General features: G+C 38.2%; 1 protein-coding gene across 5 annotated transcripts in view; it reads right to left on the bottom strand.

The window, feature by feature from the left end:
- MAP3K1 (mitogen-activated protein kinase kinase kinase 1) overlaps positions 1-16758 on the bottom strand; it is a 57675-nt gene that overhangs the window by 19692 nt on the left and 21225 nt on the right. For all 5 annotated transcript variants that reach the window (XM_046905627.1, XM_015277575.4, XM_046905629.1 and 2 more), the window contains exons 2-4: positions 3856-4006; positions 1914-2120; positions 116-316 (exon numbers count right to left, since the gene is read on the bottom strand). In XM_046905627.1, coding sequence (XP_046761583.1) covers positions 116-316; positions 1914-2120; positions 3856-3999 — 552 coding nt within the window. In that variant the 5' untranslated portion in view covers positions 4000-4006. The remainder of the gene's footprint in view (positions 1-115; positions 317-1913; positions 2121-3855; positions 4007-16758) is intronic.

The following is a 16758-nucleotide window of genomic DNA, read 5'->3' as shown; positions in this document are numbered from 1 at the left end:
ATTATTTTACAGAACGATCAGCATGGACTGGTGACTAATCTAACTTGATTTTGTACAGTTTTCCAATATAAACTCTAAATTAGTAAAAGCTACAGACAACACAAACGTTCTTTACCTGAGGTCCAATAAACACTCTGTATTTATTATCAGGGCTATCTCCTCCAATTAAGAAAGAGTTGGGTCCTATCTGCTGCAGCAGGTACAGCCTGGCTCGCATAACTTTGTTGACACGACGACTTGTTTCCTCAGGGCTGTATGGAGAGAAACCATCTGGAGATGGGGCTCTTCGAGGTGGTGTTATTCGTCCACTCTGAAACTACACAAGTGGTTCCATCATATTCGTGACAACACAAAGTTCAGCAATGTATTTTCTTCAGAATGATGAGTCCCTCCAGACCAGAAGAAACTATAACCTGATTAGACTACAGGAATTTAAAGAGAGTAATCTTCTTCTGAATCAGAACTAGAGTGCAGAAGAAAAACTAAAATTTTGTAACTGAAATTTTATCTGGCATTATGTCAGAATAAGAATCTTAAGATGCTTCAACATATGTCTTCACTGATAGCCTTACTAGCCTTACCTTATTACTACTAAATTGGCAGGTATAATTCAACTGGAACATCTTAGTTTTGTGACTCAATACAACAAGTTATAATAAGTTTATAATGCTAATATATTTAATAGGTGATGAACTCGTATGAGTACAGTGTACAAAACAAATATTTAGTCAATGAGAAGTTGACTTTAAGAAATGTCAAAGAAAAGGAAAAGGAATACAGCTCCCTATCCTTTACACTATTGGCTCAAAAGATTATTTTTGCTAATGGAAAACAAAAATCAGTGGTCAAAATTTTTTAATTTTTTAATTAGAAGTGTCTCCATTTAAATTCTTTACGTTTCTAACATTATGAAATGTTTTCATGGTTCTATCTGATTACTAAATTTCTGCTTTGATATAGATCCAATTCGAATTATAAGTTACAATGCAGAAAGTCACAATTGACTTAATGTCCATTACTTAAGTAAAGGATGTCTTCAAGTTTTTTTCATGTGAAAGGTTAATAACAAAAAGACGAACAACTCAGCATCTGAATTTCTCTCGTCAAGAAGGAAGAAGCTGTTCTACAGTGCTGTACCGTGTGATGTTCACCTCTAGGTTTAGTGGAATAGCAGTACACAGTTTAGCGACTTCGGAAACCTTGTTCAGAGCAATGGGACAGTGAAAGCTATTATTCCTTTTCTAATTGCAAGAATCAGCAAATTCAGCTCTGGACAAGTATGATAGTATTATCTTTTAAATATTATTCCTCGAGAAACTATATTCTCAAGCTTCCCTAATAAAGTGAGTTTTTAGTTCTTAAAATGTTCCATATTTTCTTTAACATAACAGTACAGATTTTATTTTCTAAGAATGCACATACCTAAAACCTCCCCAACTTCTATGTAAACATCAGTCCTCAAACAGAGGATCACAAATAGCATACTGGTAACTCTTTTCTACAAAGCTCTTACTCTAATCAACAATTCTGCCCTGAAAGGAATATTCCTGTCTGGAAAGCAGACGTACAACTACAGAAAAAAACAAACTCATGGCACCTCCTTGCTCAAGTCAAGCTAAGAGAACATGCATATCTGTATTTCCTTATTTATTTCCTACAGAAAAAGTCCTGAGAGGACGACAGAATTAAAAAGAAGAAACACACCTAGGAGCAGAGAATAAAATTCCATGGATAAGAGAAATGTAGCATGATACATGCTCTGTGTATCTCTCTCTCAAGTGACGCTGTTTCATAACCCCATTACATCAGCATCTTGTCCTCATCACTGAGGCTGACGTACTAACTGCCTCTTGTCACGCATAAGATTGCAGAACATACACAATTCAGTCATGGTATCACAGCTTGCAACTTACAGGTACTGGAGATACCCTTTTTCTTCTAACACCTGGTGACTCAGATTTAACAGTCCGAGAGGATGATGAAGAAGAACTGCTAGGAGAAGGACTACGCCTTCCTTTCTGCGTAGGTGAAGAAGCAGAGCTTTGTCCTTCAGATTGAGGTTCTAGAGATAGCTTGTTCATTTCAGATCCATCTCCCTTCACAGGGATAGGTTTCACCACCTTGCAGGAATTAAACCACAAGTGTTAGAATTATTTAATTACATTAAAACAATACAAATCCATCGAAACTTATTTTGCTAGCATTATACAATTAGTTAGTGGCCTCGTGCTTCCTGAGAGAGTAAAGGCCTACATTTATACCCCTGATGTGAGTTCTGCCAATTCACTTTAAAATGTCATCATATTGAACGTGTACTGCTTGCAAATCATAACTTCCTAGAAACTTCTGTTGTTGCTGTTTTTACATATATTGCAATTGGATTATGGAAGTAAACAGCATACAGGAGAAGTATTAAAAATGCAAACTTTCTTTTCCTATAGACTATTGTAATGCTTTTTCTTTCCTGGAAGGTCAGAATGTAAGTTCAGGGGTATATGGACAAATCACTATTATCCACAGCTACAACTTGAAAAAAACCTAAATATTAAAGTGGAACTAACAGAATATGGGGCTAGAAAGTTATACTAAAAACCCAGACACCTTAAAGGAAGCAGGTTAAATATGGAATCCATTTCAAGCAAAGCAGTAACCACGATACAATGAAAAAAATCAAATTAAAAAAAATATTTTCTATTAGAGGTTTTGAAGCGTTGCTTTTTTTGTACATTAAGTATTTTCAGCACTCTTATTACAGACAGTTACCAATACAGTAAACTTGGGTAATGCATAAGATGATCTTTAATTGAGCATTCCCATCAAGTCACAGTGGGAATCATATTAATGCAACTACACTCATATGCACTAATTACTATAAGTTAGTCAGCATTAATTAAGTTTTAGAATTGCCACTGTGTTTAGTAAGTACTGGGTTTGATCTGCCTGACGTTATTAAAAATAAAATTCCTTGAAAGAGGAACAGCATGGAGCTGTGCCAGCGGAGGGGCAGGTGGGGGTTAGGGACAGCATCTGCACCAGAGGGTGGTTGGACCCCGGAACAGGCTGCACAGGGCAATGGTCACAGCCCCAGGCTGCTGGAGTTCAAGGAGCATTTGGACAGCGCTCTCAGACGTGGGGTCTGGGTTTGGGGTGATCCTGTGTGGAGTCAAGCGTTGAACTGCATGATCTCTGTAGGCCCCTTCCAAGTCAGGGATATTCTATGATACTATCATTCTAAAATTAATTCTGAGCTATTAATACCAAAAGTAATACTGAAAGAAGTTAATACATATGCTCTGGCAAACAAAGTTCAGCTGAGTTGAGACTTATGTAAAGGAGTTAGTCAGGTTTATTTGCTTTGTTTGTTTGTTTCCAGTACACTTGCAGGGTGGTTTTTGTTTTCATGTAACAAAAATTCCATACAATTACATTGCAACACCTGGAAAATTTCAATTTAACATGTTCAAGCTATAGGAATACAAAGTAAGTAATCCTTTAAAAACAAACAGAGTGCAAAACACTCTTGTGTAGTTCAGCACAGATGTTTTCACGTAAGGAGGAAGAGCTACAACAGCTGCTGACGTTAGAGGGCAGTACTGCCACAGTAGTTTTAGACTACAGAATCAACAGCACAGCTATATGTCGTTTGTTGGCTTTTTTTTTTTTTTTGAATAGAGTTTAACAAACGTACATTTCAGAAAGTCAGTCACAGTTTCCTGTCAAACAGCTAAAAAATGAACAGGAAGATCACTATTAAGAGCTGCAAATTCTTATGATAAAGAGGTTTCTAAAAGAAAAACTTAAGGAATTTTTATTTCTAAAAGTTACAGACAATATCCCTCCTCCAATGTCACTTACCACAGGGCCTCTCCTGCTTCTTCTTTCCAGCCATTCATGCTTCCAAGCTGGCATACACGTTGCCTTGAGTTTCTCCCTGATCATGCGCTCTTCTGGGCGGTCATCCATCTTCTGCAACCCCCTGAGGGTTTCTTTATTCTCCATGTCACGACTACAGCAAAGAAAAAAATTATAGTCATACAGTTATTTTTAGTTAAGGTATAATATCATAGCATGCTTAAATATTATGCCATCCTATTCTCCATCTCCTTTCAACGCACCTACTAAAACATCACTTTCAACTCCGCAGATTATTCTGCAACTGTTTCAGAAGTGTTGTGATGGTTCTTGCATGCATTGACAATTCAAAACTTGCCACTTTATTTTTAAAATGGCTTACAAAACACATATAAATGAAAATTGACAAACTCACATCCTCACTGGGTGCAGTAGCATGCAATTTATAGTGCCTCTTCCCATACGTAAACACCTCCTCAAAAAAAGGGCTTGTGAAGTAATACACAGAGTATGTTTAAGCTAGGCACAGCAGTCATGAAAGTAAGGCTACTGCCCCTGAGTGTTGCTTTCAGTGACTAATGACTCAGAAGTGCTGCCAGTCAGCTGTAATTACAACAAAATTCACAGCAAGTTCATATCTGTAAAATGAAAGCGTAATTCATCTGGATTGTATTTTTCTGACCTACAGCAATGTAGTTACTTGTGACTGCAACAACACGGAAGCAAAAAAAATTATCTCAGCCACTGAAAAACAAACACGAGCAGTCTAGAAGATTTCCTGATTCTGTTGAGCTATCTGCTAAATCACCCAGAAAACCACACTCATAAGCAGCAGCACATGATCCCTGCCCACCTTCTTGATTTTAGCTTGTCTTTATGCAAGCTTTATTACACCAATTCTCAGGATGAAGTTTTATTTCAAAAAATAAAGTCACAACTGGAAGAGGAAGATAGTGCTAGATAATTCAGCTGCACTGAGAAGCAGCTGTATATTTACAACTGCTGCTTTCACACCTGCAGTCTTCAGCATCTAAAATAAATAGCTGTGCGCTAAAACTGCATTTATGTGCTGCATGACATGTGACCTACAGCACATTCCCTGGAATCAAAAGATGTTAAAATTACAACGTCTGTGTTCATGAGCAGTGTATTATGAGGTTCATTTATTACAAATTTGGACTTAGAATAATGAGAATGTTTTATTGGTCAGAAAGAGAACCCTCTTGTTTTTTCTTCTCTTATTGTAGAGACAAAGGAAACAAAGTATTCTGAGACAGGAAATAACTCTTCCTGTTCAGTGCTGAAATGTAATAAGCAGATGGATACTGTAAACAAAACACATTTTCTTTCAAGCAACATCTAAATCTACCATTAATAACTCATTTTAGACACAGAACTGTGTCTAATGATTAAAGACTTAGAAGTCTTTAAAAGCAGGAAAACAATCCACCAAAGAATCCACTCCCCATCCCCAAGACAAGTGGCAAGCCTTACGATCAAAACTAAAGCAAGTGACATACAGATTATTTTTGTTTCTGCACTGAAATTATACTATTGTTTTCAAGGAAGAGACATAAGAAAAAGTGATTCTTCATTAACAGGAGAGACATCACAGCAGCAGGAAGTGTCCAAATGTGCCAACAGGGAAAAAACAACTGCTGTCTAATCTTACATAGAGCTGATCTCACATTTTTAGGTTAATCTAAAAAAAAAAAAAAAAAGACAAATCTTTGCATAAAAACAGCAAAGCTAAGAAAAATGTGAATATACACACACACACACACACACGCATAGCTGCAAGTTTAAAACATACAGCCTGTTTTTTTCTATTAGCTGGAGACCATTTCACTTGCATGAATACACTGTAGACAAGGGAGAAAACACTACTGCAGCAGTGAAAGAATGGCACAGTATTTCATTTGTCTATATAAGCACGATTAACTTCCCAACTGATACAAAAAAAGTCTTTTAGAGGCCCTTGGACTCGAATTCATGAACAATGTAACACAACAGTGAAGGCCTCACAATCTGTACTTGTTCTCCAAAAGCAGAAGCAGCTATCTTCCTCTCATGTGACGGTTAAACCAATCTGCTCTCGCCTGCACAAAGACCTCTTGTGCTTTTCTTCCACGCAGGTGGGAAAGACCAGCAGAGTCTGAGAGCTTTTGCTTAGCGAACTGAGATTATCTTTTGGCAGTTTACAAAGCGTTCCAGAAAGAATTCATATTTTAACTCAAGCTTGGATAAAATTATCATTTAAATATTCTTACATTTTTGCATCTGTGCATTCATAGGAAAAAAATACTTATTTGATAAAGTCCCCTTTTATACTGCAGTGCATCCTCACTTTGCAGCTTGAACTTGCAGGGTTGTTGTTTTTTTTTTTTTTTTTTCCCTGTTATTGTTTTTTCTTTTAATTATTTTCAAACCTAACAAAAAACCTCATCTATTCCAGTCCAGCTGAACCTTGCCCACCTGACAGTTAACCAGGTTGTCAGCCTCCAGATCAATGCATGCCAGCACAAAATACGAATGGTAAAAAAACCACAGTATATGCAGCACAGAGGACTTTGAGGCACAGGAAACCCTGATATCCATATAGAAAAAACCTTTCTCGAGACAAGGCAACCATGACAGTGACTGCCAGGTGGTACTTGATTTGAATAGCTACCACAAACAAGGGAGCAGGTCAAAAAGTAAATCTCTGCTTGCTCTGCGGAGCCTGACATTTCCTGACAGTGAGATTAATGCACTGTATGGGAGCAGACTAATGCAACACTTTGTGCAGCACTGCAGGCAAAACTTTGTCCTTTGCTGCTGTCTTCATTTTGAAGCCTTGCAAATGCTAATCGAACAGTTAGATTATTAACAAGTAGATCTCTATGGATCAATGATTCAACAGTTTACCACAAAGTATGCAATATGTGCTACTGAGCAAACTATTGTGAAATACACAAGTTTCACTTCTGAATGGATCGGTGAATTTAACACTAACTCTCTGCAAGTATTTTTCTTGCAAAGGGCATGTATGAAAATAAAAAACAATAATAATAAAAAGCTGAATTGTTGCTCCAGTATATTGTCCCGGGCTTCTCAATGCTTAGAAATTGATAGCCTTGGCTTCCCTGCTATCTTGTTTGGGACAACTGCTTTATTCAGTAACCACATTGGACCAAATTTTCTTTTACAAGTAGTAAAAGAGGGAAGAGGTCTGGAAGGGAAGATCTGTCTGCTGTACCCACAAAAGCTAAATTGCAGGGAGGGAAAAAAAATAGTGGTCATGCAGCCTCTCCACCAGTGAGCAATCTTAACAAAGGAAAAGATAAAGAACAGCACACTGCACTGACCTGAAAAACTTCACAGGGAACTTTTTAAAACCCGACACTAAGTGACAACTGCCACAAGACACCAATAAACACACTACTTCACAGAGACTAATGAATCTGGCTTCCGAGAATAGCTACGGGGATTTCAGCCAAATGTTATCTAAGTGTGAAGCTAGCTTCTATTCTTCTGTTAGTGTAGCTGACAAATACAGAAGGGAAAACAATAAATAGTATTTTTTTTTTCCTTTCCCCCCCTATCTGCCTTGGCCTTTCCAATAGCTCTTCATCATCTTCCCTTGAGAACAAGGCAGACTCTCTTCAGTCAGCCAACACAGTGTCCTCTGAAGTTCACAAGAATAATGTACTGAGTGGTACGCTGCATCTGAGGTTTGCCTTCCACTCACATTAGGAAGACTGTCACTTCTTCCTAGGTCATTTACATGAATCACTGATGAATATTTTGCTGAGGCTCCCTCGTTTTGTAATAATCACCACTTACTCGGTTTAATAAGGTCCTCATCTTCTCTCCCTCTAAATCCACTTGCCCTCAAAGGCAATTACAGCCAAGCATATCTCTGATTGACATGTCAAAAACATACACCTGTTGAAGAAAACATTACACTGACAGTATGACACTGTTCATGACAGAACTCTACAACTGAGCCATCGTGTTCAGTGGAATCTCACAAGCCCTGGTCAAGAAGAATCAGTGATGAAAACTCAGATCTTCAGAAGATGTCTAAAGTTATGGAGGTATGCTATTTGCCTACACTTTCTAAATTGAAGGAAGTCAAATCTATGTATTCAAAGTACTAAAAAAATAATGGCTGGATTGCCTGTTCTGAAGCCACCTAGTCACAGTAACTATTTAGAACCACTGAAAACAAATCCTACAAAACAAGCCAGGAAAAACTGGCCTCTCTTTGAAATAGATGCTTGCCACATAGGTAATGAAATGGGCTTCTTTTCTGCAGGCTTCCTAAGAAAGCCATCAACTTCTGATGTGAATATGACAAGCTCGAAGGTCTCTCTAATCAGTGGGTTTACAGAGCAAATTTAGTCTCTATGCAACAAAAACCTTATTCCATTATTGAACACAATTTCTAGAACCTATATGGCTCATGCAATTATTTATACTGATCAAGACCCAAGGCCACTACATTGTGCAGCTTAATTCTTTACTTAAAAGTATATATTTGAACACAGTTATTATACAACAAAGTCCAGATACTCAGCGAGCAAGATCCAGTTCCTGCCTAGTTCACACTGGGGCAGCAAAAGAGAATCGTGGAATCATAGAACGATTCAGGGTTGGAGCGAGTCCTGCACAACATATTAGCAGGCGCTACTCCAGAAACTGCAGAAACATCATTGAGAACAAAGACTGCAATATGAATGTGTACAGTCAGCTATGCAATTGACTCATCTATAGAAGGTTATAGGTTTGCAAACGTAGAGTATCAGAAAGGGATTCTCCCCGAGGTCAGTCCTCCAGAGCCCTCCTCTCTCTTGTTGAATATGACCAAGTATTTTCTCGTCACCTAACTCAACTCCACTTTTAACAATCAAATTATTTCCTCATGTTTAATCTCTTAAACACTAAAGTGAACTTCAGCTTCAAATTACTGAAGTCTGTCATACTCTAATCAAGAAATGCATTTGGTGAGATGTAATTGGCCACGACATAGAATACATCAGGTCAGAACATGTGTGGTCCTTGTTGATGTAGAGGTCTGAAATCGTTAGCAGAAAGATGGCACAAAAGGTATGAAAACTGAAAACAAATATCAATGCAAAGCTCTCGATGCACATCATTTATTAGATGTCCATATACGAAGTTCATGGGAACATTCATTCTGTTTTTGAATTCATATTGGTCCTGCTTTGAAGCTGAAATTGCTTATTGTGGGTTGGACGACTCTCCCATGCATTCTGTACAGAGACCAAGAGTTTCCTGGACAACTTGACAGCCCTAGCCCCAACAGACAATAACATCAGACATTTTAAAGAAAAGTTATACTTTGAATCAGCTTAAGATAACAGGGTAGGAAAATCATACATTCCCACCTCCAAATATTTTGGGGAAATAAAGCATACATGTAAGTAACTTGGATAGGATGAGTTACATCCTTATACAATCAATTAAATAGTTTCTGGAGGAGTTACAAACAATAAAGGGCATTCAGATCATTCTGGCACTGCAGAACTATCAGATGGTATCAGTTATCCCAAGATTTTGCTAGAATGAGAATTTTAAAGCTCTCTCAGCAAAAGAAGATCATAAAAATAAATCATGTGAGACAGCAAATAATGAAAAAAAAAAGCCTGTAAATGTGTTATTTCTAGCAAAGAAATGTAACAGTCTAACTTTTCTAAGTCTTAATAACTAGTCAGGCTGTGAACGGTAAGCAAGGCGAGTGGAGAACCAAAGAAAAACAAATCTCCAAATGACTTAAAGCTAAGTTCATGAAGTTAAAAAACCTAACAACCCAAGCCTTATGGAAGGAGGCAATCATATACTTTCACAGACTTGAGCAAGTTCACTTTTTTTCTTTTTTTTTCCTGAAGAACAAGTTGAACTCCACAATTCCAGAGAAAAAAAATGATGTTTCTATACAGAGCTGCATTTGTTTCAGGGTTACATGGTCCTGGCAACTGTAACAAATTGTTATCTACTAGTTGGACTAAAGTGGCATTTAGGAGGCACCAAGAGCTCCATTATGCTAATCATCCCAGTTTACTTTCTTCTTTATTTATCTTGCCTGTGTCTGCTTCCGTTCCTTGACATTCATCTTTTCCAAGCTTATGCTCTAATTTGTGTAGAACATGGACAAGAAATATGAAAAGATAAGAAAAAACACGATTTACATTCGAATTACTGAGTTGATTTCTATTTATACAAGAATTCAGTAATAAGCTGTATGAAATAAGTCCTAAAACTTGCCTAGAGGTGCCTGTGTTACTGACACCCACTATCAGAGGCTATTCAAACGTCCTCGTCTTGCAAAGACTTGTGCATACACTGAACTTTCCTCCAATATCCAAAGCAGACTGCACAGTTCTACATATTTCTGACTCTGGCATAAAAAGCTTTCCTGGGGTACAGAAGTAAAGTACAAAATTCCCTGCGAGTTTATTTTGAGTAACTGCTAGGTGAAGAAACACCACCGTGTCTGTGGAAACCAACCTCTTTACATCCTTATGCTCGATCCATCACAGACAACTTATTTCTCATCAGCAGAAAGTCACAGGTAAAATGTGCTCCTGCCATGAAGACAAAGACTGTGGATCCTTAGTTCTGAAACTCCTGCATGTTCTACAAAATACTATGTGCTGTATGAGAAGAGCACTACCTTGCTGTGTAACAGGGAGGGACAATTTGGGGATGTCTGTCAACTAGTCTAGACGCAGGACAAGCATACAGTAACTACACCCACTCTAACAATGGCAGCTGCTATTAAAAATGTTTATTTTTGTAAGATAACAACAAGCCAGCATGACAAAAAATGACCGGAAAAGGCATTCAAAGCTTCTGCAAGCTTATGGCTAAAAATGGTTATGGTCTCTGTAACTCCTCAGCTTCTTTAAAATCCAGAATATAAAAAGAAAATAAGAGCATGAATATTATCAGATGTTGGATGAGAATACTTAGCAAGGATAGCTCAAGCAACTGAAATAAAGAGCAATAACCAAATACACCTATGACAACAAAGCAAGGAAGCCAACTATGGGACAGCAAGTACTTGGACCACTCCTTACCAAAAACACACTGGTCTTTCTTATCATCCTCAGTGCATTTCTCGCAGAGGTTTTTATTTAGAAACTTTGCTGTTAAAAATGGCATAGGAATGCAATGTATTTAGGTTTTTAATTTTTAGTATGCATACTTCTTTAGAAATATAATTCTTGAGTAAATAACATACTGTCAGAGTTAAAAAATGCAGTGAGTTCACATCCCTTCCACAAGGGCCTGCACAAAGGGATATCTTCAGTATTTGCTTAAAAATTGACAAAAAATGCCAAAGCATTCATAAAGTGGCATGAAAGCATGCCTCTATAGAAACATCATTTTACAATGATTCCAGCAACTTGAAGAGGGGTGCAATGATCCATATATGAGAACTTGACCAGAAAGGCCTATATGCAGCTTTCAGAAGAGCCATTCCCTTCAGGATGCCAAACACAATACATCTTGCAAGTTAAGCACCTGGGAAAGTTTCACAAACAATGGGCACCTCGCCATAAAAGTAACATTACATACATCTAGAAAGATGCATGAACCCAGACATACATTGCACTTACGCAAAGCACTCCCTGAAGACATACTATGCAACAGTAACTAGAAACAGTATTAAACATTCAGAGAAATTGACAGAGGATTTAAGAAGTCAGAGGTATTCAGTCAGCTGGCTGTAGTTTCTTTTTTTCCTAGCTGTGAAACAACATTAGTAAATGCAGGAATCACAATTTCTTTTTATCTAGCAAAATGCATATGGTCCTACTACATCTAGATTCATGACAAAGCATTAGTACTTGACATAAAAGTGTAATGCTTTTGTTTAAAAGAAGATATTAGTCGGATTTGTATAAGTTCAAATGCCCTCTTTACCTTCAGATTTAGGTTAAGACAGTGGACAACTTCCAAAGGACAACTGACAACATTCAACAAGCTTTGTGGGCCATCAAGTGCCTCATCATCCCTTTGCTTCCCGACTCCCTGCTCAGCAGAGGTATGGTTCTTGATGCTGGCTCCACACTCCGTGTTTCTGTAGACCAAAGGCTAGTGAACCAATAGTGGGAAAGTTATACATGAGGGAAAAAAACAAAAAGCAAAACAGAAAAAGCAAGCCTACGTGTGCTGCAAAACTCAGATAACAGATTGGACTCAATTAATGATCTGAGCTGTGCAGTATTGTCTCCAGTTCCGCCTGTCAGCAGTCTACCAGAAAACACTTCAGCTGCTTCTCACTTCTTGCTTTCCTTTTTGAAACTAACAGCAATTTCTAATTTAAATATGGCTTTTTCAGTATTTCCATGCTTTCTACTTGCCACCATATGCTTGCCACCATACCATTCTGAACACTGAAAACAATTCTGTATCTAAGGAAGTACAGAAATACACAACCAATGTGACAACATAAACCACAGCGTGGAACAAAAAGCTGCTTCCCAGCTGCTGTATTACCCAAATACTCTGGTGTATATACTTACATAGAAGTTGGATCAAATCTGTCTCTAATTTCATCTGGAATTTTAAGGTAATAAAATATACTGAAAATAACCCTGTTGTCAAGTAAGTAATAAACTTTAGATTGTGCCCACTGCAGGTATGATTGGCAGAACCATGAACAATTTCTTACAGCTACCCAGAAAACTCTTTGAATAGGAACAGAGGAAAGTATTCCAGAACTGGAGGGTAACAGCAGTCACTCAAACTTTCAGATACATTACTGTTGAGTAAATAAGTAGCTGAATTTACAAATGTCACCTTTTTACTGACTCCAAAGAAAGAGTTGTGAAAAACAAGAAGTTTTTAAACAAGCAGACAACCAAAGAACACAGGTTCTCTGGACGTACAAAAGCATTCAGAAAACTCTATAACTGGAAAAAAGTCTAACAAGTGGAAGTAATATTTTTGACAGAAATCTCAGAAACACTTATTCCATCTGCAGCACTCAAGTAGTTTTCTTGAATCTGATACTCATTTACAGCAGTGAAGTGACTTATAAGGAAGCTTTGTCATAAATCTTACCCACAAGTGAACAAAAGAAATGACTGTTCTGTCTTAGAAAAGGAAGCTGAAACTGCAACCAAGTATTATTTAACAACAACAATAACAAAAAGCATTTACTTGCTTATTGAGAGAACTGTTTAGAAGATGAGCAGTGAAGATATTTTCAGTGAGATGCACACCAAGGGTATGAGACACCTGGAGCACTGGTATAGAAATATTTGGGAGATGCTTCTTACAAATTACCTGCCCATAAACTCATATATAGAGTATGACAGATCGTCTTCAAACATTTTGTAAGTAGCCGCATATTTTAAAAGATTCACAGAGCAATATTCCATCTTAGAATGAAACCTCATATCTTGAGTTTCAGGAGATCCTTATTCATAAGTACTAGAAAAGATATTCAGGGCAAATGATGACTGTATATCTATTTCCAGCATTACTTGTTTTCCATTTTGCTGCTGTACTGTCACATATCTTTGGCTTCCACTACAAATACATACATGCTTTCATTATAATTGCCTTTATCAGCTTTTTATTACATTCACCTTCTCTCCTCATAACATTTTCTACTTCATACCTACATTTGTATTTATGATGCAGTCACACAACTTCAAGAGAACAGCTACTTTGTTTTGGATAATTAACAATACGAAATCAATTTTAACTGGCAAGTAAAAGTAGGATATTAGATAGGGGTAAACTGGCATAATCCAATAAATGTGCTTCCCTTCCCATTCACACTGCCATGGGTTGATGACAACCTCCAGTGCTCGTACACACACATGGGGACAGTAACATTTTAAGCAAGACTGTGCCTACTAGAGCCCACAGTCATACTCACACATAAATGTAAAGGAGCAAACACAAACTTCTGATACAGCAGTAAAATAAATTCTCCCTATTCAGAGTTTCTCAAATCACCACTTACATCCCTATAGTACATCTTTCAGGAATCCATTTTCTTTGTTCATTCTGAAATATTGTCAGCTATCCAGTGGATTTATTATATCCTGTGTTTTATGTGCACGGTTCGACAGTTCACACCTCTGAACATACTATTGAGCCTTCATACTGAATTGAGAAAAATGCCCACACTGAAAGAATATATTGCAAAGATACTTAGTCAGAAATCAACTGTCAACATTCAAGCTAACATGCAACATGTTCTTGCTTACTTATCAATTATCATTTAAGACCAGTGACAGTATCAGGGATAAAAACTGGTTTTAAGAATGGCCATGCAGCCAACCCATGATAAGGTATGGATAAGTAGCTATAAACCACTCAGTATCCTCAAACATTACTTCAGCTGCAACAGCAGCATTCCACGAAGTAGCGAAGTCCACAGCATTGAAGCAAATGTATGAGAGCAGCCCTGCAGAGAAGGACTTGGGGGTCCTGGTGGGCGAGAAGCTGGACATGAGCCAGCAGTGTGCACCTGCAGCCCAGAAGACCTACTGTGTTTTGGGCTGCATTGAAAGAGGAGTGGCCAGCAGGGAGAGGGAGGTGATTGTGCTCCTCTACTCAGCTCTTGGGAGGCCCCATCTGGAGTACTGTGCCTCCAGTACAGGAAGGACGTGGAGCTGTCAGAGCAGGTCCAGAGCAGGGCCACTAAGATGATCAGAGGGCTGGAGCACCTCTCCTATGAGGAAAGGTTGAGGGAACTGGGCTTGTTTGGCTTACAGAAGTCTCTGAGGAGACCTCATTGTGGCCTTCCAGTACTTGAAGTGAGTGTATAAACAGGAAGGGGAATGGCTGTTTATGAGGGTGGATAAAGATAGGGCAAGGGGGAATGGTTTTAAACTGAGACAGGGGAGGTTCAGGTTAGGTATTAGGAGGAAGTTTTTCACTCAGAGGGTGGTGAACAGGTTGCCCAGGGAGGTTGTGGATGCCCCATCCCTGGAGGCATTCAAGGCCAGGCTGGATGTGGCTCTGGGCAGCCTGGTCTGGTGGTGGGCAACCCTGCACATAGCAGGGGGGTTGAAACTTGATGATCATTGTGGTCCTTTTCAACCCAGGCCACTCTATGCTTCTATGAACACATAAACATGCTTTCAAATTTATAAAGTGCTCTTACACATAGTTCCCCCTACCTCCCATCTATCTTTTTTTTTTTGCATTAAAAAAAAAGGCATTTTCCATCAATAAGCAAATTAGTACACTAATAGCATGAGTTTTGCTCCTGCGTTTCATTCTGCACATTTGTTTTTGACATTTGAAGTCTCTAGCACAGCTGCCCACTGTCAACAACGCACTCAACTGGAAACACATCTTCATCCTTATTATAATTTTCTCCATTTCTCACTGTGTCTCCCTAAAAAACAGCCTCCTCAATTACTGTCTTTGTGGAATCATGTGATAAGATGTAAAGCCAAACTAGAGCTATTCTGTTAATATTCACATCAGCTTCTTATTTGTCAATGCCATTACTAATGATTACTCTTATTAATTAGCCTGTAGGAACTATTGACTGTGATTCAATCAGCAGTGGAATTAAACAGCTTCTAGCACTGTATTTAAAACAGCTTTAGAGAAACTTGGATCCTGTATTAAAGACATTTTATTCAAATTATCCCTGCATGCTTTTATCCTTACAAAGCATCAGCTCTGACTTTCAGTTTCACATGCACTGTCTTTTTGACTTTTTTTAATTTTTATTTTTAAAGCAGCAGCTTACAGGGTACATTAAAGCTATATGCAACAAGTAAGCTGACAATATCAGTCTCCATACGATGAATGTTTCATTTACCCAGGGATCATGAAGAAGCATGCCTGCTACAGAAAGTCCTGTGTAAAGGGTAGTATTTTCTTACTCTGCTAAGCTCCCCAAGCAAGACAGAAGAACCAGAGATGCTGCTGCAAGCAGCACCATACACTGTGTGTATTCCTCCTGACGAACAGACTTAACACTAACAATGCACTAACAAGCAGATACATTCTGCTCACATAACTGTCCTCATATTGAACTTTAATGCTACAACACTGCAACCACGCAGGATTTCAGAGTTTGAATACAATTAACTCACAATCAATGCTACAAATCCTATTTATAGAAGGACAAAAGATTAAAAGAAAATTGCATATTGCTTACAGCCACACGTATGTGGTCTACAGGGAAATACCACTGCAGCCTTTGCATGACCCCCTGGTAGAGAAGTTAGCCAACACTATGGGTCCCTGCTTCCCTGAAATGCCTTAATCAAATGACAAAATACTGTTGCAGGGGAGTCCATCAGGCACTCAGAGAGACAAGGAGCACTCTGCTCCCCCAGTGTGGGGCTGTTACGGGTGATACACTGTAGGCAGACAGCCTACTACTACAAGAAAGTAGATTTTGAAGCTAAGTTTCAAGTGAAAACTGCTTTCTACACAGTTCAGTCCAAGAAAACTACTTTCCTGATGACAGTTGTTAAGTTTGATTTCATAAAGATCGATATATTTAGAAAGTATTAATGTACAGTTTAAGAAGAATCTCTGTATAACTCACATAGTAAGAAATCTGTCATTCATAGCTTCACGGAAGATGTAACACTTTCCCTAGTCAGTTCATTAGAAAACACAAAAACAGTTGAATAGAAACGTTGAATTTTAACTCCGCCATCGCCCCTAAAATAAAGCAGACATTATTTACAATATTCCAACTAACGGATGTTGCAACAAAAGGGAAATTAGACAAGTCTATCCGCACTTCAGCAGATGAACAAAATAACAGTCAGCTATGACCTTTAAACAGAATTGGCTTAAACAAAATGTGCATTTAGTGGCTGCCTGCACCACTGGGACTGAGCTGATCTGGATTGGTAAATTCTCATTTGCAGTGAAATGTTATTGGCAGACTCGAGT

The sequence above is a fragment of the Gallus gallus genome, chromosome Z (genome assembly GCF_016699485.2).
Source record: "Gallus gallus isolate bGalGal1 chromosome Z, bGalGal1.mat.broiler.GRCg7b, whole genome shotgun sequence".
Lineage (NCBI taxonomy): Eukaryota > Metazoa > Chordata > Aves > Galliformes > Phasianidae > Gallus > Gallus gallus.
Note: the sequence above shows the minus strand (reverse complement) of the source record. Positions and strands in the feature narration are given on the sequence as shown.